Source organism: Thunnus albacares, chromosome 1 (genome assembly GCF_914725855.1).
Source record: "Thunnus albacares chromosome 1, fThuAlb1.1, whole genome shotgun sequence".
Lineage (NCBI taxonomy): Eukaryota > Metazoa > Chordata > Actinopteri > Scombriformes > Scombridae > Thunnus > Thunnus albacares.
Window position 1 is genome coordinate 5,065,850 of NC_058106.1, and position 23,022 is coordinate 5,088,871.

The 23,022-nt window shown below is 40.0% G+C and overlaps 2 protein-coding genes across 3 annotated transcripts; one reads left to right on the forward strand and one right to left on the reverse strand.

Annotated features, from left to right (window-relative positions):
• Positions 1-1,216: 1,216 nt before the first annotated feature.
• On the forward strand, positions 1,217-10,327 carry spg21 (SPG21 abhydrolase domain containing, maspardin). The gene is made up of 9 exons (XM_044357670.1): positions 1,217-1,523; positions 1,807-1,869; positions 6,781-6,942; positions 8,087-8,167; positions 8,284-8,429; positions 8,521-8,629; positions 9,117-9,224; positions 9,333-9,473; positions 9,652-10,327. The coding sequence occupies exons 2-9, from the start codon at positions 1,807-1,809 to the stop codon at positions 9,775-9,777; spliced, it is 936 nt and encodes a 311-aa protein (XP_044213605.1). The 5' UTR covers positions 1,217-1,523; the 3' UTR covers positions 9,778-10,327.
• A 1,511-nt stretch (positions 10,328-11,838) lies between these two features.
• On the reverse strand, positions 11,839-21,925 carry shcbp1 (SHC SH2-domain binding protein 1). 2 transcript variants are annotated; one of them, XM_044357552.1, is made up of 13 exons: positions 21,589-21,925; positions 18,691-18,909; positions 18,438-18,553; positions 17,575-17,783; positions 17,365-17,460; positions 17,046-17,276; positions 16,732-16,909; positions 15,924-16,044; positions 15,635-15,766; positions 15,415-15,533; positions 13,590-13,676; positions 13,156-13,294; positions 11,839-12,979 (listed from the first exon to the last, which is right to left on the reverse strand). In XM_044357552.1, the coding sequence occupies exons 1-13, from the start codon at positions 21,776-21,778 to the stop codon at positions 12,651-12,653; spliced, it is 2,166 nt and encodes a 721-aa protein (XP_044213487.1). In that variant the 5' UTR covers positions 21,779-21,925; the 3' UTR covers positions 11,839-12,650. The 2 variants fall into 2 exon arrangements, with proteins under 2 accessions (XP_044213487.1, XP_044213409.1); XM_044357474.1 differs by having other exon boundaries at positions 11,839-12,982.
• Between the last annotated feature and the right edge of the window lie 1,097 nt (positions 21,926-23,022).

Here is a 23,022-nt window from a genome sequence, read left to right on the forward strand (position 1 = left end):
ATCAGATGAAATGATCAGGACCGAAAGACTCTGCTAATAACAAATGAACTTGAACTGAGAAAAGAAACTGCATTTTTGTTAATACTGAATAAATGTTTGTCTGTATTAATTTGGCTATTGTATAGCCTTTATACTTCATTTGTTCCCCCGTAAAGGGCAGGCTCAGAATTTATCAAGTGTGTCTTAAATCAACAGTCAGGTGTCCATATGAACTGTGAGAGGTTTTCCTCGCTGTAATCATTCCTCCTGTTCATACTGGCTATTAAAAGATCCCCTTCCAATGTGCTTTCAATGTAAGTGATTGAGGCCAAAATCTACAGTGTGTCCACACAGTAATTTTATGCACAAATGCATGTAAAAGTTGATGTGAAGCTTATATGAGGCTTCATCAGTCTGAGTTAGTCATATCAAGTGGATATCTACCACATTTACGTCTTATTAGCATCAAATTCCCTCTTTGTGTTTCCTCAGACAGTGTTTCCCTGTTGAGCTGCGGTGGAAGTATAGTAACAAAAGGAGGGACTTTGGCACTAAAAAGACTGTAATTTTGAAAGATATCTACTTGATTTGACTCATTTGGACGCTGAAGCTTCATATTAGCTTCAGATAAACTTTTAAATACATTTTTACACGAGAGGAGGACTGTTGATTTTGTCCCCCATCACTTATATTGTAAGTGCGTTATGAAGGAACCTTCTAATGGTCAGTATGAACAGGAGGAATAATTACAGCAAGAAAAACCTATGTCAATGTTAATTTGGGCTCCTGACTGTTGTTTTAAGAAAGACTTGAATATTGTGAATCCGTCCTTCAAGACTCCAAATTGTTGTACCATAATGTGTGTAAAGACATATCAGATATAGACCGTGAACATTTCCCAATTATCTAAGGAAGCTTTCAGACTTTAAATATAAGTCAACAAACAAACACTAGAATTTATCTTTATTTTAGTGTTATGCGTTTGCTCAAGAACTCATTCATATTTCTGACAGTAGTTTCCAGCTGAGATGAGGTGAGAAAAGAAGGAGAAGGATGAGAAACCATGGACTCTTTAAACCAGACTTAAATACCTCTCCATTCAGGAAGCCTTTTTTCCTGTTGTTTATTGTATGTATTAAACGCTGTAGCACTTTCACATTCACTGCGAATGAAACGCGCAGCCCAAATGCATTATTATGATGATTATTATTATCTCTTTAGGGTTAACTACGGGTGGGCGTGTGCGCATGCGTAGTTGTAAGAGCCGCGCAAAGTGCGAGCAGTAGCAACAAAAGGTAGCAGATTAGAGATAGCCTCTGTAAACGGACTGTGGTGACACAATGTTGTAGTAATGCTGTCCTGTGTATGGCTGTGAGACAGACGCGGTGTGTGTGTGGTCGATAGGCGGTGGCAAACCCACCAGGAGGCTGAATCTTTGCGGAAGTCGGCGAAACTCGAGTCATATGACCAGGCAGCCGGAGAAAATGCTACCTAGATATGGATAAAAATCAACCGACACGGTGACTAACATCCACAACGACACGGTAATTGTAACCACATATCGTACTTAGACACAGTAAATGTGCTGTGTGTCATTTTTGGTCATTGAGTGTCCAGCGTAACATTTAACAGCCGGGTGTTTCCTCCCAACGGCCACTCATATTTATTTCCAATGTGTCGTTAATGCAGACTAACGTTAGCACTTTAGCTAACAGAGAGGAGCCAGGTGTTTGTTGTACAGTACTCCCAGCTCCATTAGTGAACTAACTGCGCAATTCAGCTGTTTAAAAAAATGAATTAATGATTTGCTCTGAATGTGTCCCACAGATGGAGGAGATTAAAGTGTCTCCTGACTATAACTGGTTCAGAAGCACAGTGCCGCTGAAAAGAGTAAGTAGCGATTTTTCTTTGGGGTCAGGTCTGTGATGGTGGCCTGATGAGCCTACTGCATGCAGATCACCACGGGAGGAGGGACAGGCTCAATATGTACGACAGAAACAAGTATACATAAATACCTACAAAGAAAAATATAATGAATGAATAGAAATATTGAAATAGATTGGCTGTACGACATAAATAACATTCCCAGGTAAATAAACATGGCAATGCTCTCAAAGTAAACACTATGGGGATTATTAGTTTCATATTGCCTGAGTATTTGACGTATCTGCTGATATGTTAATTTCAGTGGCCATTCAGTGATAATGAAGCTGTGTTAATCAGGGACGTGTGGTTGTTGTTAAACACATCAGTGGCTGATCATTGTCATGGAGAATGATTAGATTTGCATATTTGTCTTGTTTTTATTTCAGTAGTGTAAAGTTGGTCAGTGCCAGGATGAATAGCCAAGTCATTTGCTACAGGAATACATGTTTTTTTTTTTTTCTTCCTCTTCTTTTTTATATTGAGCATGAAAACATTTGTTATCACAGATCCAACGAGCTATTGTGATTCTCCTGATCCCTTGTAGAGATTGAAAGTGTGCTTGGGACTTCTTGCTGAGTTGATGTAATGGTCCATGAATTTTACTCTGGCATAACAAAAACAAAGATAACATGTTGTAAACTACTCCAGTAAAAACACAGATGTAGCTCTGTTGAGGGTTACCTTGTGTATAAGGGCACCATCATAACAGTAAGTAAGTTCAAGGTGCTCATCAGTCAAACCAATCTCTGTAGTCCTCTGACCGGATGATTGAAGCAGCTCCTATGTATGTAGATATGGAAGTGTGATGCTGTCCATATACCTGATGAAGGTCAGATAGGCCAAAACTTTGCGATCCAATAAATATTGCAGCAGTAAGCGAGACAGTGTGCGGGAGTTCCTCTCATTATTTTTAAGTTGCACCTTCCTGCGACACACCTGTCTCATATTCAGGTGTGCAGAGATTTTTTTATCAAAACATTTTTAAAGGTTACCTTGAGCTTACTTGAGCATTTCCATTCAAATAACACTCTAAACATCTCACATGGTGAGATTCTTCTTCTTCATGGTGAGATTCTTCTTCTTCATGGTGAGATTCTTCTTCTCTTCTCCTCTCTTACCAAGTTTACAGTATCACCTCCTCAGATTTATCTTGTGGTCCTTATATAATACTCTAGTTATAACTAGATCCACCTCAAGCAGTTACAATAATAAAATGCTGTTGCATATGTCGATGCATCAGTATTTAGAATGCACTTTATTAAATGTATTTAATATAGTCACTGCTCTATTCTTTAAGTAAAGTTAGCTGATAATACTTCACTACCTTTACTTAATTTGGATTTTAAATGCAGGACATTTACTTGTAATGGGAGTATTTTTATACTGTAGTAGTTCTACTTTTACTTAAGTAAAATATCCGAATACTTTTTCCACCACTGCTTATGGAAACAACACAACTGCGGATAATTTATCATAAATTTACATTTAGCCTTATTTTCTGGTGCTATTCTTCCATATTTAATAGATTTATGTGTTACATCCTCTCACCAGTTTCATGTCCCAGTGGTTTTATTGGAGCGTCTGAACATCTTCATTGGCTTGAGGTCATTACTGTGTGCAGTGGCAGGAAAGGAATATAACGTTCAGCCATTTCAGTGTGTGGTTACAGTGCTTTTTGGAGCTGGGAGCATTGATTTTGGACATTTAGTTATGATGTTTGAGCGATCTCCTGCCCCACATGTCCATGTCTTGTTTAGTGCTGCTCTGCAATCAGCTCAGCAGCTCTTCATTTGTGATGTAGGTCTGCATTCATGACCAAACCACTTGTTAAACCAACTTCATAGATCGTGTTTAGAGAGCTTTCTCACAAACTGTCTTATGATGATAAACTGGTTCAAAGCAAAATGAACAGAACACTAAAGTCCAACCGATCAGGCATTGTTGCCTTTTCAAAAATACTTGAGTGCAATACTAAATCAGAAGGATTAAGACAAAAAGGAATGACTAATGGATAAGCTGCTTAACCACAGTAACAAGAGAGTTAATACTGAGATACTTTCCCCTCCTGACCATGTTTTTTTTCTTTGGGGAGTCGGTGACCTCCTACTTTTATTGCTCTGACTGTCATTTAGACCAACGAGAGCTCATATTTCTCCTTCCCGGTTGTCAGAGTTTCTGCCTTTGATTCAGACCGCAGCCTCACCACATTGTCACTAGTGAGATTATGACAGTTCAAAGTGACTTTTAAGTTTCACACTTGGCTTCAGTGAGCCATTGAGTCCCTTAGAATAGTGCTTTGTGAGAGTAAGTTAAAACGATGATTCCCTCTCCGTCTGTGTCGAGAGTCTCACAGCACATGTTCATCAGGAGGCACAGTTGGGTCAAACAGTCAGTGAGTCAGGCTGTCACATGCTTACAGTAACTATGGCACAGTCTGCACATTATACACCTTTTGGCCTGTGACCTTTTTTTTTTTTAATAAAGTAATAGCTGCTGGTGTTATCATCACAGGTTGTATACTGTTTGTCAATGAACCGAGAGCAGATTGTTTCATTTAGAGGCCTGAAGACATAAAAGTATTCAATATGTCACAAGAAAAACCAAATGTGGAGTAAAACCTGATTAGTAAACTTAATCTTTCCTGTCTTGACTGTATTGCCAAACATTTTTATGTTTTAGAGCTTGCAAACGTTCCTCATTTTTAGCATATTGCATGATGTTAGAGTAGAAACGTGTCTCATACAATTTTAATGCATAAAGGATAAAAAGTTGCTGAATCATGCTGACATTACAGTCGGTGTAGACGGCTCTCCCCTGGTTATTTAAATAGCCGGTGTCATAATGCTTGTATGTGAATGTGAGGCTCCTGCATGAGTTAGTTGCTTTTTTTTTATCTTAAATTTATTTATTGATCACAACTCTTTACTGCACAAGCATCAAGTTATCACTGACAGATTCACTGCAAAAAAAAAAATCAGCAGTATCAGATTTTAATGTAGATTTGTGAGAATAAAACACTGATGCTGTTTATTATTAGTGTCATTTGAGGTTAGTGTATGTGTTTGTTCCTGTGACAGCGAGAGAGAAGGAAGCAAAACATTAACGTGTTATTCAAAGTATGTTCAGTCATGGTATCACTTTTTACACTACTGCCATATACAGCACCATCATCAGTTATCATTACCAGTTATAAATGATGAAAATATGTCAACAGTAAACAAAAGCTGATGAACGGTTGTCAGCGAAGCAGTACGCACCAGGTTTAAAACTACGATATGTGCAAGACGTCTGTAGGTTAACTTCCTCAAAATCAATATCAGAAAAAACCAGAAATAGTAAGGTGAAGGACAGAGCTGCTTACTGTTGTATGAACACAAACTGCATGTGCGTGGAAGTAAAACCAGAGCATAAAACAGCTGTCAGGTGTGTCAGGGTCACAAGAGGCCAGCAGACTGATTCCCAACAACTGAAACAGATGAGTGCATTGAAAAGCCTAATAATGTAAAAAGTTGTGCTTTCAGGACAGTCTGAGGAGCTACAGTATCGGATATCACTGGATAACATTGCGTTATCTCAACACAGTCAGCTGTGTTGTACTGATACAAATAAGTTCTGTGACCCGCTGTAGTCAGTGTTGGATTAGTTTACACCATGTCCAGCTAATCGCCCGCAGGTCTGGTTTCAGAGAAGCCGTGATTCGTTAACATTTCAGTTTGGATGTGGAGCCAGCTTCATGAGTCACTGTGTGTTGTCGGATGAAGATTTCTGAACCACCATGTGTAATTATAACCACAGTGAATGACACACAATCGGCACAGTCATGCTAAGATAATATGAAAATAGATAATAGTGCAGATGATGAATGGGATGAGATGAAATAGTGACATGATAGCAGCACTCTGGTAGCGTCCCAGTAAAACCACGACTGTGTTAACAGTCTGCAATAAGCTTTACACATGAACACCTTAATTTCAGCTTAATGACATAATGTTTCCCCCATGATGCCTTTAGTTATTCCCACAGTCCAAACACTTGTAGTGGATTAATCGTTATCCATGGGTATGTTATCGGTTAGTGTGGTCAAAAAACGTGTTTTTTATTATGTGAACTCTTTGTACTCTTAATCTTAACTTAAACTATACACAGCAGCCTTTGTGTCTGTATCATGAAGCAGCATTAGTGTGTTATCCAGCTGTCTTAGTGCTTAACTCAGTTTTCTGGTAGAAGCTGACTCACTTTCAACAAGTGCAAATCACCATGGTAACCAATGCTGCACAGCTAATTCAGAGGATCAGATCAAAACCTGTCAACAGCCGACATGGACAGAAGTATTGACTTTAAAATAAAGTGATGTGTAAAAATGAGATGGATGTTAACAGACATCTCCTCTCTGCTTTGGTAGAACATATTTCCTCTCTTATTTATGGCCTTAGCCTGACTTAAAATGTTATTATTCCTTGTGTTTCTACAGCTTCTTGTTCTTCTGTCACCTCACTGTAAATCACGTTTTGCTGCTCACTGTTTTATCTCATATCATATATTCTCCAGACTCAGTGAAGCCTCAACACAGAGTCAGACTAAGTTGAGCATGTTTTGTGATGAAGGCTTCTGGAAAGCTTTGTAGCGTGTTTGGTCTCCATCTTCAAGCTAAATAGTTGTATATTTGGAGCCAGTTCAGAAGATTAGATCAACTGTAAAACAGTCTGTTGGGTCATAACTAGCTTGTAGCGTCCATTATGTTAAACCTTAATAAAATAAAATGATGAGCTGTATTCAAGTAGCATTTAAACAAACAGTTTTCCACATTAAACATACATTCAGTATGAATAACAGCACATATTGTCTTGTTTTGTTTGTTTTTTTTGTCTCCGTCAGATTATTGTTGATGACGACGACAGCAAAGTGTGGTCGTTGTACGATGCAGGCCCGAAGAGCATCAGGTGTCCCATCATCTTCCTTCCTCCAGTCAGTGGAACCGCAGAGGTTTTCTTCCAGCAGGTGCTGGCTCTGACTGGCTGGGGCTATAGAGTCATCTCGGTGAGTTCATGACAAACAATGTGATTGCCATGTAAATACATAAATATCTAGTCTTTGAATATAAAACCACTTGTTCAGACGTCATATTCAGAAAAAAGTGTCTCTTATTTGGGTCAATAGATATACAGAAGTTTGTAAACCTGGAAAGCATTACCATATATGTTGATTCAACTCACAATGGACTCATTTAGTGTTGATGTGAGAGCCGAACCAGTGAAAATGGCTAAATAATAAAGTAGTAGCCTAAATCCAGTACGCTGGTAGTATATAATGACTTCTTGTATAACGGCCACATTGTTTTCAGGAAGTTCTGTTTCATAAAGGAGGTTTAAATAAGTCCAACTTAAGTTATCATGGAAACTAGGTCACACCTATTCCTCCCGACGACCACAAACTGTTCTCTACTTCTCTTCCTCTGTGTTTATGGTGATGTTTTTTTCCATTTTGCTTTATTATTTTATGGGACATATTTAATGTTTAATACGTGCTGTTCCACGGTCATTAATGTCACTGTTTCGTTTTTACGTGTCAGTTTCCTTCTTTGTGAATTGATCTGTGCTTGATGTCTCAGGTTTGTGTTTCAAAGTCATAAACGAGGAGTTATAACCCAGACTTGACCTTTAGTGTGATCTCATGAGCTCTGAGTGAGCTATAAAACAGTTTAAGCCTGATTCAGTTTAAGATCATTCCAGACTGACTCTTTTCACATGAAGACTATTTCCTCTTCAGGCCTTGCTGTAGAGATTGTAATACATTCACCATCAGACATTGGAAGATGTGGTTCATTATTCATGAGCTGTGATCAGTAGTTTGGGTTTGGTATGTTTCAGTAAGGTGCAAGAACCAAAATGTTTTTCAGTATCTTTCTTTGAAAAATATGGACATAATTTCTACAAAATACTTTCTTCACTTAACCAAATATTCCAAACACAATCAGTTATACAAGAAGTTTGGCTACATAAAAACAGCTTAAAGGGAATAAATTCAATTCATTTTGATACTTGATGCTACTGACACATTTTGCTGCTGCTCAAATAGTATTGAGGTTCATTACCAACCCTGGTGATTACTAATCTGACCTGATTAATAAACTCGCCATATTTACAGCATGATTATCTTGTTGCTGTTGCTTTATCGCTCTCAGCTGCAGTATCCGGTGTACTGGGATCTCATGGAGTTCTGTGACGGCTTCAGGAAGCTTCTCGATCACTTGCAGCTGGATAAAGTAAGCCTGTGGTTTTCCTATCACCTCACATGCCACTTATCTTTTCTTCCATGATGTTAATATAATAATAATAATATAATTATTATAATATGATAATCTTCTTTCGCTTGCCCCAGGTTCATCTTTTCGGCGCATCCTTGGGCGGATTCTTGGCCCAGAAGTTTGCAGAATACACACACAAGTCCCCCAGGGTGCACTCGCTGATACTGTGTAATTCATTCAGCGACACGTCCATCTTTAACCAGACGTGGACGGCAAACAGGTATTCTGTTTATGTGAGCAGCTTGTTTCCGCTGATTACACGGCGGATTTTCCCCTATTTAATAATGTTTCATTTCTCTGTTCCTCCTCAGTTTTTGGTTGATGCCAGCTTTCATGTTGAAGAAGATCGTTCTGGGGAACTTTGCTAAAGGACCTGTGGACCCTAAAATGGCCGACGCAATTGACTTCATGGTTGATAGGGTAAGGCTTGTGTGTTCATATGTGTTAATGAGCTGTTAGACTAATGAGTAGTTAAATTTAACAGTTTATTTGATTTTCTTGGTATAGAAGTGGAGAAAAAGGGTATAATGCTAATCCTAATGCTAAATGATATGGAATCATAAGTGCCTCCAGTGCTAACATTGATGTGAAATGTAAAAATGACACTTGTGGTTTTGTGGGGAGTGGCATGCTGGAACTATTTCTGGGTGTAGTGACCAAAAGCTGTGCTCACTAACTGTATCTGGCAAATCACACTATAGCACGAGATGGTGCACAAGTGTGACACGTATGTTTGCATTCAAATACTGTACCTCTCAACAATTTGTACATTTCATCTTCACCTCTGCATCGTAGCAAACAGTCAGACATTGTGATTTGGAGATTATTTGCTGTTTTGTCTGATATGGTTGAAGAGTGTCTACTGTTTTAATGTGCCTCCGCCTTCCATGTTTTGTGTCTGCTGTAGTTGGAGACTCTAAACCAAAGTGAGCTAGCCTCCCGGCTAACGCTGAACTGTCAGAACTCTTATGTGGAACCCCACAAAATAAAAGAGGTTGCTGTGACCATTATAGACGTAAGTGTTAAGCGTTCATGTATTGACACAGTAAACATGAGATCATCCATTCATATATATTTGTGCTGAAGCTAAATGATGATGTGTTTATCTGTTCACGACGGTCAGGTGTTTGATCAGAGTGCGCTCTCACTGGAGGCCAAGGAGGAGATGTATAAACTGTATCCAAACGCCAGACGAGCTCATCTGAAAACAGGTGGAAACTTTCCTTACCTGTGCCGGAGTGCAGAAGTCAACCTTTACATACAAGTAAGGTTCAGTTTATGGTTCAGGAACAAATGCTGGTGCTGCACTGCAGGGGATGTTGTGTTGTTGGTTGGGGTCTTTTCATTAGATTTGTCCTTTTTAAATCGTCACCCAAGTATGAAAGATCCACCTTGAGTCAGTGATGTAGTACTGTTTGCGTGTGCTGTGTCTCATTCTGTAGATTCATTTGCGTCAGTTTCACGGGACACGCTACGCTGCCATCAACCCTGCCATGGTGAGCGCTGAAGAGCTGGAGGTCCAGGAGAGCCACCTGAGCAAAAACCACGACTCTGATGACGAGCAGTGAAGACTGCGTCTCCCCCCCCAGCCCCCCGCCCCCTCCAACAGTCTGGAGCAGCAGAACTGTGACCCTTCTCTCTGACTCTTTTGAACCATTTCCCCACAGTCTCTCTCACTCATCTCCTGGGCTCATTTCAAAGGACGTTCTCCAGATCAACACTGTGGCAGGTTTTTCTATGGAGCGCAATAGTCAATCAGCTAGTCAAATGAGTATATTTTTATTTTACAGATGAAGCAATATTTTGATAATTACTTGTACATAAATGGTACTTGGCCGCTTTGCTTTAAAAAACATATGACACCTTGCCTTATGTGGAATGAATTTGATAATTGTTGCACTCATAAAATTGCCTGAATTGTTTGCCTAAAGTGTTCATTTATATGTATTAATATATATTCTGGTTAACACTACCAGCAGTGAACTGGTTTACTGTTAACACAAAGTCAAAAGATTAACACACTGGTTATAAACATGTATCTGAAATGTTTGTGTAATTAAATGAGATTATGTTACATTTTTCCATTTGTTTTGGAATACAGTTAACTTTTTGAATTTCTCATGTTGTGATGTTTTGTTATTTTCACCTGTTTGTCCTGGTGATGGTGGTGGTGAGCTCTCTTTAACACACCACTGTAGTTCATTTGTTTTGGGGCATGTTGTGAGTGAGCAGTGAGAAGTGTGTAATAGCTTTCAACCGGCTTGTAACATGCTGGTGGAGTGTGAACTGAGTAGGCAGTGTCTCTGTAAGTGAGTGCATCTGTTGAACCGCTGATGTTTCAGCCACTAGACACAAATACTGTTTTGTAATTGGGAAAAACAAAAGTAAGTGTCAGGGGATTTTTTTTTTTTTTTTGTAGGTTCAAGTTCAGAAAACTGGAACATAACTTAAAAGATTGTCACTGCCTCCAAAAGGTGGATGTTTGTGCTGACACTGCTTCGCACTACAAATGTGACATCACCTCACTGTGGTTGATCCATCATTCAGAACGCCCTCGCAGATATATTTATTTGTCTTCCCCTGTTCTATTGTTGCGCCACTTGTGTGACCTTTTGGTATTTTGATGCATTTTAGAAAAAGAGGAAATGGTGTCTTGCACCTTTTTATAAGCGATAATGTCAATATCCTTTGCACTGAGATGTTTTATCTTGATTTGTAGTTTTCAGTAGAAAAAAACGTTGAATGTTGAAGTCTGATAATGTGCAGCTCGCCTGTGTTTCTTCCATTATCTCTAATTCTATCAGAGCCAAGTCGACACTATCTTTCATTTCATTCATTCCTTATCTTAAGCTGACAAGTGTTTACGGCCCCAAGCTGAACTGTATTTCTATTGGATAATTAGCTTTGCTAGTCAATGTTTTTATATTAAACATGGATCAAATGACTGCATGTAATGTGGAAGGTGTCACTGATAGTGACAGACCAACAGATAATTATAACACTTTTCAGGTCCCGTCTGCTCTACAGAGCATTTCAGCCTCTTTCAGCTGGTTGTTTTTGATTTTACAGTTTCACTGTGCTCGGCGTCAAGCAGCAAACGGACAGTTAACAACTAGCTGGTGAACATAGTGCTTCATTTCGTACAGGGAACACATGTTAAAATTGCAGCTGATATTACTCTCTTTGCCTCTAGATGGCAACACTGACTGAAGAGCTGCCCCTTGTAGGAAATCTGCAGCCTGATAAGAATGGTTAGGATTTACATCTTAAAACCTATTCTTTACATTTACAAGTCAGCTATCAAGACTATTGGTTACTGATGGTGAGTAAAATGACTCACTTGTGTTCCCGCTAAAGAAAAGAACATCTTCACATGCAAATATCGGAGGTTATCAAATGATTCCAAGACAAAGGTCCATGTGAAGTCATGACTCAGTGGTGTCTTAACTGTGGTGGTCTTAACTCAGATTGATGATGATGATGATGATGCACACTAATTTTAAAAACAGTTCAGACAGCCAGTGTGTGTAGCTCACATTGAATGTGTGCGTAGAGGTCAGTGTTGACACATCGTAACAGATACACATTGTAGAAAGATTATGTAATTAATCATACTGCATCAACACATATCAAGGTTTCAATGACCACTTTTTAATCTCCAGGAAATTAATTATACTAACAATTCCCAGAAGTAGCAGTTTCAATCTAAGACTAACTCATTTGTATCATCAGTTGTGTTTGTCTCAATCTAAATATAAACCTCTCATTTTAGTTTCACTTGGCTATTAGTTTCAGAGCAAATCTGTGAACATGCATATTTCTAAAACTTCACGCTACCATAAAATACATCACTCAAACTTTTTAAAACACCTGAGGCACCAAGTGAAAATTATATACAATTCATAACAATGGAAATAAAGAATATTTTTGTGAACAAGGAACTCAGTATTATTAACAGTGCACTGGTTTCAACAAGCCACCACCTTAAAGATAACCCAAATTTATTAGATTTTAGTCTAGCCCCCAAAACTGCATACAAAGTGACAAGTGGATTTCAAACTAATAATGCATTAAAAAAAAAAAAGTAAAAACGCTTTACACTTCGCGTTGAGAGCACAGAGGAATAAATAAGATAAAAGCATTTGTGCAAGTTCAAGATTGGGGATCCATTCACCATTACTTCAACAGAGGAAGGCAATGTGCTCTTATAGTGTGTGTGTGTGTGTGTGTGTGTATAATCAGCTTATCACATCATGCTCACTGCATTACAGAGCATCAAACTCGTGAATCAGCTCAGTCGACAGTTAAAATATTTTTCAGCAATATTAATTTCATCTAAAATACTAAGCTATTGCTCAAAAATACCCTGTCGATGGTAAATGATCTTAAAAGACATTTGTTAGTTGGTGTATTGACCTTCAGCCAGTCTCAAATAGGTTTCTCAGCAGAAAAAGGTGCCGAAGTCGCCCATGCCGTTGCGTCTGAACTGGTTTCCCTGGATAGAGACGAATATCTCATGGTCCATCAGATCCTGCACGGCTCTGCTACAGGACGCCTCCTTGTTTCTGCTCAGCTGCCGACAAAACTGCCACTTCCTGCCTGAGGTGGTGGCTACTTCGCTGTCCGTGCCGTTGTTGTTCTCTGTCGGCATGGGCTGAACGTCTGCTGAGCTGCTGGTGGTCGGGGTTGTTGCTGTGGTGATGAGTTGAGGATCTGTGACACCTGCAGGTTTGCACTCAGCTGTCTGTCCAGCATCTTCTTTTGCAGGCTCTTCTGGGGGGAAAAAAAAGGTGGTAATGTATTGATTCTGTAGTTTTTACAAGCAGGCAAACCAGCCTGGTTCCTTTTCTGTTTTTACCTGCATATTTCACCCTTCATCAACCACCACTAGTTATAAAACATCATTTAATTTCACAGTATATTCTGACTCTCAGGGCTCTGCCTACCTTCGCTTTTGTCAAGAGGAACATTCTGGGCCTGGCTGTTTCCGGTTTTCACTAGAATCACCCCGTAGCCTTCATTGTTGTGGATCACATTGTTCTCCATGGTGATGGACGGCATCACATCCAGCTCATCAGCAAAGTCCTGCAGAGGCAGACAACGCAAACTTTAAAAATACCCTACTCAATTTGAAACATTTATTTTTCCTGTGTGCTCCAACCTTTCTAAAGTGCAACAAGAGTCATCTAAAGATTATCAATTTGGTTCTTATTTGAAAAGGAAGATCAAGGTTCAAAGAGGTTTAAAGTTAGATTAACATAAGATCAAACCAATATGGAAGTCTTTATGGGCATAATCACAGACGTTTCCATTAATAATACAGTTTTATAGCATAAGTGTGGTGCATGTAATTAGCTTGGCAGATGACTTCATTTCTCACCTTGATGAGGATCCCGTCCTTACAGTGGTGGATGCCGTTGCCAACCAGACTGCATACACTGCCAGGGTAAATCTCTACACCAGCCCCCTGCATACAACACATGCAACATAAACGACAATGTACACAATCACTATAGAATGACCAAAACTGGATTTCTGAGACCGATTTAAAAAGGAAAATCATATATCAGCAGATGATTATTTTCAAATAAAACACATATCATAATCAAACATTTGTGATGAGAGAAAGATATTGTCTGTTCTGAGTGGAACATTTTCCATCTGAGAACAGCAGTAGCTGGTCTGGAGCTTTTGTGTTTGCTCAGTCATCATGGAATTGCAGATGCTCAAACTGTCTTTTTTCTGAGTACTTATCTCAGGCTTACCTCATACATGTTTGGCATTTCTATGCTGCAATTTCTTATTTATCAGCAGACATACACAGATTCGTGCTGCAATAAACTATATTGGCCACTGTATCAGACTTTAAGTAATATTTGCAATGATCAACACATTTGACTAATGACAAATGGACACTCTTTTCTCCACAGAGATAATACAGAATACTATAGAGCATACACTGTGCAGTACAGGTAAGTTAAACTTTTCACAGATCGTTTGAATGTAAACTATAACTTCTTTCACTGTCTTCACTATCCATATTCTGACATCAGGATAGTTTGTTCTGCATTCTCATCTTGAGGTTACTCACTTTACTGTATGTTCAGAACTGGTGTGACGCAGACTGCATCAATCACAAAAGAACTGTAAGAGCTGGTGCATGACTGAAAACCTGTTCGACATACCAAGTGACAGTACCAGCTCAAAAGAGGACGTGTGCTTCTGTAGTACCCTCAGAACAAGACTCACACTGTCCCACGTCCTGACTACACACTGACTCTGAGCATGTCTTCAGTATGCAGTGTGTGATACTCAGACCAGACAGCATGCATACTAAATACAGTCCATTTCTGAGTGTGCTGTCAGTGGATCAACAGTTCATCTGTCTCATTAAGCAGCACACAGATGATAAAAATGTTTGTGGATCATCTAAAACCATAAACAGACAAAATCACCCTGACAGCTGATTCTGAAGTTCAGCTTAAGGGTGTTTTCTAACCTGCATCGTTTAGTTCAGTTGAACGGGACTCTAGTTGGTTTTCTTCCTTGGTAGGTTTCATTTGGGCAGATCTGAACACAGGTCTGGTCCCAAACAAACTCTAGAGCAGTGCATTTGTTGCGGGAACATGATCTGACCTCGATCCAACCCAACTACAAGGCGTACTCTGCAAGACTGAGTTTAATGGATCCTGTAGTTAGGTGTGATTTGCATGCTGGGGTGTGGATGAGCAGCTAGCCAGAGAAGAAACCAAAGTCCGACCTTGGTCTTCTCAAAATTTGGGCATTTAGGAGCATCTACAATCCTGCTCTCAGGTTTATTACTGGTGATGTTTTTAGCACTCATCAGTGCATCCTGTATGAAAAAGTTGGGTGGTCTTCTGTGTCTAAGAGAAAGACTTCAGGACCTTCTTCCTGTGTTTATGTTCTTGCTCCTCCCTGAGACACAACTAACCAATGAGTGAACATTCACACATGGCTTTTAGGGATGCGTTTTGGTTCAATTTCATTTTTTTCTGTGTGAATACAAACTGAACCAATGAAAAAACGCAACAAATTTACCAACTAACTCACTGATTCAAAGCAGAGCGAACCAACTATAGGTTTGAAAACACCTTAAGAAGAGCTTTGACCACAAGCCAAAAAACATTTGGAAAACAGGCTGAAATTAAAAAGTTTTGTAGAGTTTTGTCTCATCACACACTCACCTTGGAGCCATAAAGGTCACACATGTTCATCGTGAGATGGGCAGATGTTCGGACAATAACTCCGGTGGTCTCACACTGCATAACACAGTTCTCCATGTTCATATTCCCCTGACGCACACCTAGTCAACAAACAGGAAGTGAGAATGTCAAGAGATTATCCGTGACCTCATAACTTTCATTGTTTTTACGCCCCAAAAATGGACACAACAACTATACTCACACAGAATGCCCTCAATAGCGTCATGCTGAATGAACTTGATGTTGGACATTCTGACATCAGCTCCCGTGGATTCAACAAAAGAGTCACCCTTGTTTTTCTTCTCGATCACCACCTCATCAGGGAGCCCGAAGCCTGGCAGATATAGACATGAACCAAACCAGCAGGGAAAAAAGAAACTGGTCAGTGTGAGATGACATAATTATACACTCTCTACAATTACAGTATGATGTTTAAACCCCTCTGGATGTCTTCATTTAAACCCTCCATCTAGATACACTACACCATTTACCTTCTATACTGATGGAGTCTGGCAGGAAGATGGAGCTGGTAACACTGTAGACCCCCGGGAGAATAATTACCATGTCGCCCTGATGGCATGAATCCACCGCTGATACAGGGTCTCTATGGAACTACACACACACACACCTTAGGAGAGTTGCACAGCTTGCACTCTGTTTATCTGATTGTGTGACAAAGCACAGCCACCATGTCAAATTGGATTCACAGCCTGGCACAGTTCCTGCGGGCTTGTAGATTCAAGATTCAAGATGCTTATTGTCACTCTGGTTATACAAGTACAATCGTGTGAAATACTTTGGCTGGTAGGCCATTACAGTAAAAACAGCAAATAAAGATATATAAAAAAATAATTATTATAATTGTACAGATGGCGGTCATTGCACAAAAGGTTAAAAAGGCACAAACATGTTGCCTATACAATCTGGAATGGAACAGACAGCCATTTGCGGGCATCCACGAATGGTCTGATGTCATCACGAGGGGGGCGTAGAGGTAACTTTGCAAATGAAGCGTTCAGAGCAGGTTGAAGGCCTGGGTGTTGTCTTGCTGGGAGTATTTTTACCCACATTCACCTTAGGTTTTGGACCCCTATAATCACCTTTTGTTAGCTGAGAAGGGAGGAACACTAAAGAAGCCTAAATAATGTTCACAACCAACCTGTAACAACAACCTGAAACTAAGATAAGCAGCAGAATAGTGTTGACTAAATGTATCTGACACATTGGAACAAGTGTAGCCTACTTACTTTCCTATGTATTTTTTCATTAACAGATGGGGCTCAGCTGTCTGCTACTAACCTGGATTTCAGTGTCCTCAGTGGAACACTGAGGCAGCAGCCTGTCATTGAGGAGGGACTGGAGCTGAAAGCTGGTGCAGGAGGCTGTGACCACATGGACCACCTTGATACCTGATGCTCTCAGCCCACGGCTCTGGACACACTGCTGTCTGGTGTTACCCTTGTAGCCCAGCACATACCTGGAGTGGAGGTGATGGAGATAAAGGAGAAGAGACATTGAGGTGGTGTAGAAACTGGTAAAAACAGTGGTGGGTAGTTTGAAAGATGGGGGTTGACAGACATATACAAGAACCTCTGCAACGACAAGTCTCCTACCTTAACAAAGGGTTCTCAATGATGTGCAGCTTGCGTTTGAATGTTTCCAGCTGATCGCAGAGCTTCAGGCCCTCCACCATGGACACGTTGTCTGGCTCAGAGTCAGAGTCGCTGCTGAGGGCGCTGCGCAGCACCAAGAACTGCTGGAAGCACTGGGAGCAGTTTTCCAGTAAGGACTGGTACTCTGCCACCAGGCCTGATGGGACTCTGTCCTCCAAGATGTCGTAGTAGCTGAGAGAAGAAACATTTTAAAATTGGGTTTATGGGGAGGCACTATCACAAAATGCCAGATCATCACTGAGACACAAAGTGTACTCACAGCCTGAGACGAGGCTCCACACAACGAACAAAGTAGTCAAAGTCATCATCTTCGTCTTCCTCATCCCACTGCCTCCAGATGTGCTTGTAGAAAAATCTGCAAATAGAGGAAAGGAGGCAGGAATTAAAAGGATGAGAGAAACTTGCCAGTAAACTTTATCAGACTGAAATCCAGTGAAGGGTTCAATTAAGCAAAATGCAGCAAAGTCACCTGAGGTGCTCAATGGCCAGGGCAGTCTGGTCAAAGTCTCCAGACTCTTCATAGACCACCTGAAGCTCCTGCAGGGGGAGCTTGTGTCGAGTTGCCTCCAGCACAGTGTTCATGGCCTCCTCGTTGAGTTCACAGCCTCGGGCCTCAAACTGCAGAGGCAGCACTGGCTTCACACACGCTTTCAGATCCTGGTAGTCCACATCACATACCTAAAATTACAAACACCTGTTCAGCAGTAGCAGTAACATTTTAAAGACCTGAATTGTCTGTGAGGTTACATAGATTTATTTTGATGGCTGCTTGAGTGAACAACTTGAATGACTTCAAACCCTTTTCATTGGTGATGTTTCCGTCTAAGAAGTTGTTGTGTGCAAATCAGCACGTTTCCATCTATATTGTTTTGCAGATATACTCAAAAGATAGATGAAAATGTACTTGGTAAGATTTTTGCCATGTTTTCTATTCTCCCGTCTTTTTCTGTGTGAGTGACTAATGGGGACATCAATTTTTGAAACTGGTTCAGTATTGAGCGAGAGCGCTTCAGCTGGCAGCCACAAAACAAGCTGCAAAGTAATAGTCCCCTATCACTTAGACACAAAAAGATGCGAAAATATGGTCCATGCTGAAAAATACCAAAGTTTCCCTTAAAATCTGACAGCAGCGTTTGAGATGCAACTTTCATAAACAAAGAAACAACAACAGTGCCATTGTGTTTTTCCTTATATTTACTGTTGGCTAGCTCGAAGCCCTGTTCTGACTCAGGATTAAACAAGGGATCGCTATTGAAATAAGGGTCAAGTGGGGTGATAATAAAGGTCAGTGTATAATTTGTAATATCAACAGTATCTGAAACATTGTCTCACCTCCACCAGAACATCGAAGACATCTGTAGACCACAGAGCCTGCCAATCACACGACTCCACAACCTTCTCCAGGTAGTCTGCTGTGAAGGCCTTCACCTCTGAGGGCTTACAGTCACCTACACACAAACAGCAAGATCAGACAAAAGATAACACACACACACACACACACACACACACACAAGGACTACGACCAGGAATCTAATGACTCTATTTGAAATTCAGTGCTCATTTATTCCAGTGTGTTTGTTCTTACCGAATATGTAGTCCTGGTACACCTTGAACCTCTCGTAGAACAGGAGGTGGCCTGTTTGGAAAGTGTCAGGGAGATCTGAATTCATCCCGTGGCGCTCACATCTCTGCAGCTGAGTCCCTGACTTGTCAGTGTTGAAGTGGTCTGTGCCACTGTCGTCCCCATCATCATCATCACTCTCTTCTTCTTCACCCTCTTCCTCATCTTCATTCTGAAACAGAGCTGTTGGGAAAAACAAGTGTAGCTTAAGGACTGTGTTGGGATAGATGAGACTTCCCGTTCTCTACCTCTGAAGGGTCGAGGCAAGGCAGGATGATAGTCTGTGATGCACAGCTGTTTGGTGGTTTCAAGGGGTTTTAAACCCCTCAAACTACAGCATGAAACTCCCAGCTGTCATGTGGTAAAGTCGCTCTGCAAAGTCAGTGTCTGTACACTTGGTCAGGGACAGAAACATCACACTGTTGATATTTCAGTAGGCTAAATGGAGTGTATTGTGTCTTTCTGCTGCTCAAAGCCAACATGGTGCTGAGAGTGCTCCTTCTTAGGAAAACAAATAAAATGTAAAATAAATTATTTAACTGTGAATTAAAATATAGTAAAATTGTGTACATCGTTTTTGAGTTAGCAGCCTGAGAGGTAGAAATCAAGTGTATTGACTGACAACTAAAACTTATGGATAGCAAACAGAGGGGCGAATTCACACAAGGATTGCGCAGCTTTCGTTGCCGCTCAACCTGAGACAATGAGACAAAAAGAAACTGTCATTCACAAAGCACCCACAAATAGCCAGTAGTTTGGGAGGGAGGGGGTCTCTTCATAGATTATGCTTTAGTGCCGTCTGGTGGTACACAGATAAACTGCATAAGTTTAGTTTGAACTAATAAGAGTGCAGTTTTAATTTACAAAAAATGTATTTTTATGATTGTATCAGTTTTAAATAACTTCATAGTCCTACTTCTATCACTAATTTTATGACATCATATATAAGAGGGCTTATCACAGCAGGAAAATTACAGGTGTTACTAATGACATTAACATGGCTCTGTGATTGACAGTAAGTCATGACAGCGTGACAGTTTGTCAGCATGAACAACATCAGGACCCTGAAACTGAAGCAGCTACATGGAATTCAGCCATCGTTCATTTTATTATTAACACCTGCTGTCATATGGCAAAATGTCTGCTGTGAAAAAGGCTCATTTTGATTTATATAGACTTTGATGAGTTTAAAGCTGCCAAAAAAAGTTTTGTTGTTTGTTTTTTTTACAATTAATAGTCAACAGATTAATCTAATTATCAACTGATTGACTGACTTATGATTACAACAGAGATGATTAGCAAATACTCACATTTAAGAAGCTGGAACCAGCTAATGTTTATCATGGTTGATAAATGACTAACCAATTAGCAAAACTGCTTATGATTTCGGTGAATGGATTCATTGATAAATATACTTTCAGTTCTAAGCTGCAAATGTGGTAAAGCTGTCAGAAACTTGATCTAGAATTGTGTTTTCCCAGATCTACATATAGGTGTACTTTGCAAAGTACTGTTAAATTACATAAAACGTTAAATAACATTTTTAAAGAACACAGGTCCAGATAGGACAGCAGGGATACTTCTATGAAATGCAGCCTGTGTCCAGAAACAACCTCAAGAAACACAGAATAACAGATTTGCATGCTGACATGACATACAGTAGAGACGGTTACAGAAAAATCTGTTATATGTCTGAAAAATATTTCAGCTAGATCAGCTACATTAACCTGAGCTGAAATGACAGAAAATCAGCTACACCGTGTTCAACCCAAAATTTGACCAAATGGCACAATAAGCTCTGTTTTTCAATGTGTGTGTGTGTGTGTGTGTGAGACTAGAGATTATGGAGTTTATACTATCGGGCATTAGTGAATTTATATAAATCTCTGAAACAAAGCTGAGTTGAAATTAAATTGGACAGCTGGTGCAGTTATTGGTGTATTTTATTGTGACACAGCTCAGGGCTAACATTGTCTCAAAAGATCTTGATGTTAAACATGACTCTTCCACTAGGTTCCACTGTTTTTGCTAACAGGTGAAACCAGTACCACCAGTATCACTGAAAGTTTCAGCTTGTCCAACTGAGTATTGGACATTCATGGTATCATGGTCTACGTAGTCTGTGTGTGAGAGAGATTGTGTTTATGTGTTAAATGTGTTTCTGGATCTCTCTCACCCACAGATCTCTGTGTTGTTGAACCCACAGAAGTAGGCTACCTTATTGTATGAGTTACTACTACAATCACAACCATCATCAGCTCTTACTACACCACCAGTGGACTGGACAACTGTAATATTATGGATTAAATCATTTCTGACGACATGTTCTCATAGAGGGATACCTCAGCCTTGACATGAAAAAAATTAGGATTAACTGAGGGGCATCATAGAGGGAGATGGGGTGAAAGGAAAGTATAACAACTGACACATGGACAGTCCCGTGACATTTTATCATCAATTAATACCTACCAAGCCTCCCAGTTTAAGTTACTGGGAGGTGTCACTCCAGACTGCATAGCACTATGTGATTAGGAACCACTTTACAAACTAATAGAGATCATTAGTAGTTCTCAGTAAGTTAATGTCAGTTTCATCACCTTCACTTGTCTTGGATGCACATGAGACCGATTTTTGAACAGCGTTTGGTCACATGTTTTGCGGTCTGAAGGAACTGATACGAATATAGACTGACCATCTTAATTATGGACATTAAGTGTTTGAACAAAACGCTTCGTTAGCTGGTGATAATATGAACCAGCCAAGTAACGTTAACGTTAAGTTAACCTGAATGTTTGGCGTGACATTGAACCTACGTTGCTGTACATATTTCAACATTATTCAAGGGAAAAACGTTACACAAACCTTGAGTTATATCATGAACATTATGTCCAGCTTCGGGGCTCCCTTTCTTGTTTTCTATGTCGAGTTCAACATTAACGTACGACTCCAAATCAACTACGACGATGTCCGTCATGTCGTCTGCAGTTTCTTCCTTCGTCTTGTCTGAAACCGTTACCGCAGCAGACGGGTTTTCCAGCGCTGCTTGCTCCATGAAGAATTAAAAAGAACTGCTTTATACTTTGTCACGTAAACTTCAATGTGCTAAAAGCCAGTGGCGCTGCAATGTTTTGTCAGTTTGACACACAAACAGAAAAACTAACTGCACACACCCAGTTACTTTCAAACTTTCCCCGGTCTGCAGCTCAGCAGCCAATCGAGACACGAACAACTGCCGCGACTCCCGCCCCCGAGCTCCTGTGAGCCAATGGGAGCATGGAAAGAAAATGAGCATGCGCAGGTCCTCCTTCTGTTTACGGGCTAAATGTACAATTTTTAAGCAATTTTTTTACTGAACGGAGGGTTCATAATGGATCGGGTGGTGGATCAGAGTTAGTTACTAAAAGAAAGAAAGAACCAGCTGTTACCATGTGAGAGAAATTGGTCACATGATAACAAATCTGTCTCCTTAAGAAATGAGTAACTCCATCCACTGAGAAAGAAACAATTTTGACCTTGTGATAAGATTTTTTTGTTTGTTCTTATTTATTTGTTAAGTATTCAACATTGTGGTTCTCCATAAAGCTGGGATTTCCCTTCCCTTTCTTCCTTGGCTATAAAGACAACAGCCAGTGCTCTCAAGCATTTGTTTTTGGCGGACAGGCACTTCATCAGACACACTCTGCTTGGTATTGTGGACATGTGTAATGTTTTTAAAGTACTGGACATTCTCGTCCCAAACAGTTGTCTGCAAACACCCAGAAACAGAATTTACATTAACTGCCACTTGTACTGTTAAGAGTTGAATTCACTGTGTTAGTGTTTTAAGACTTGTGATGAGGACATTGAATAGCGATTGCTTACATGGATAATGCTGCACTGTTTTAATTGAAAAAGAAAATACACTGATCATTTGGAAAAATACTTCAACCTGTCTGCTTTTATTATTGCTTTTAACTCAAGTAAGTTTAGGAATTCTGCAAGTTGAATATTGTCCTGCACTACATAGAAATGAATTGAAAGCAACTGTTGCCTAGAAGGTAGGAAAAAGTCAACATATGTGAGACACTGTGGTACTCAGTTGGCAGTAATGTAATGTACATATGAGTTATAATAGGGAAGAAAAATGCAGAAACACTAGTATAGTCTTTTAAAACAAAACTTAAACTGTCCATTATCTTCAACACAGCAAAGAATTATCACTACCTATAAGTTTGGTTGGAAAATCAACCCCACATGCTGGGTCAAATACTGTATGGACAAACCCAATGCTAGGTTACTTTGACCCAGCATGTTGGG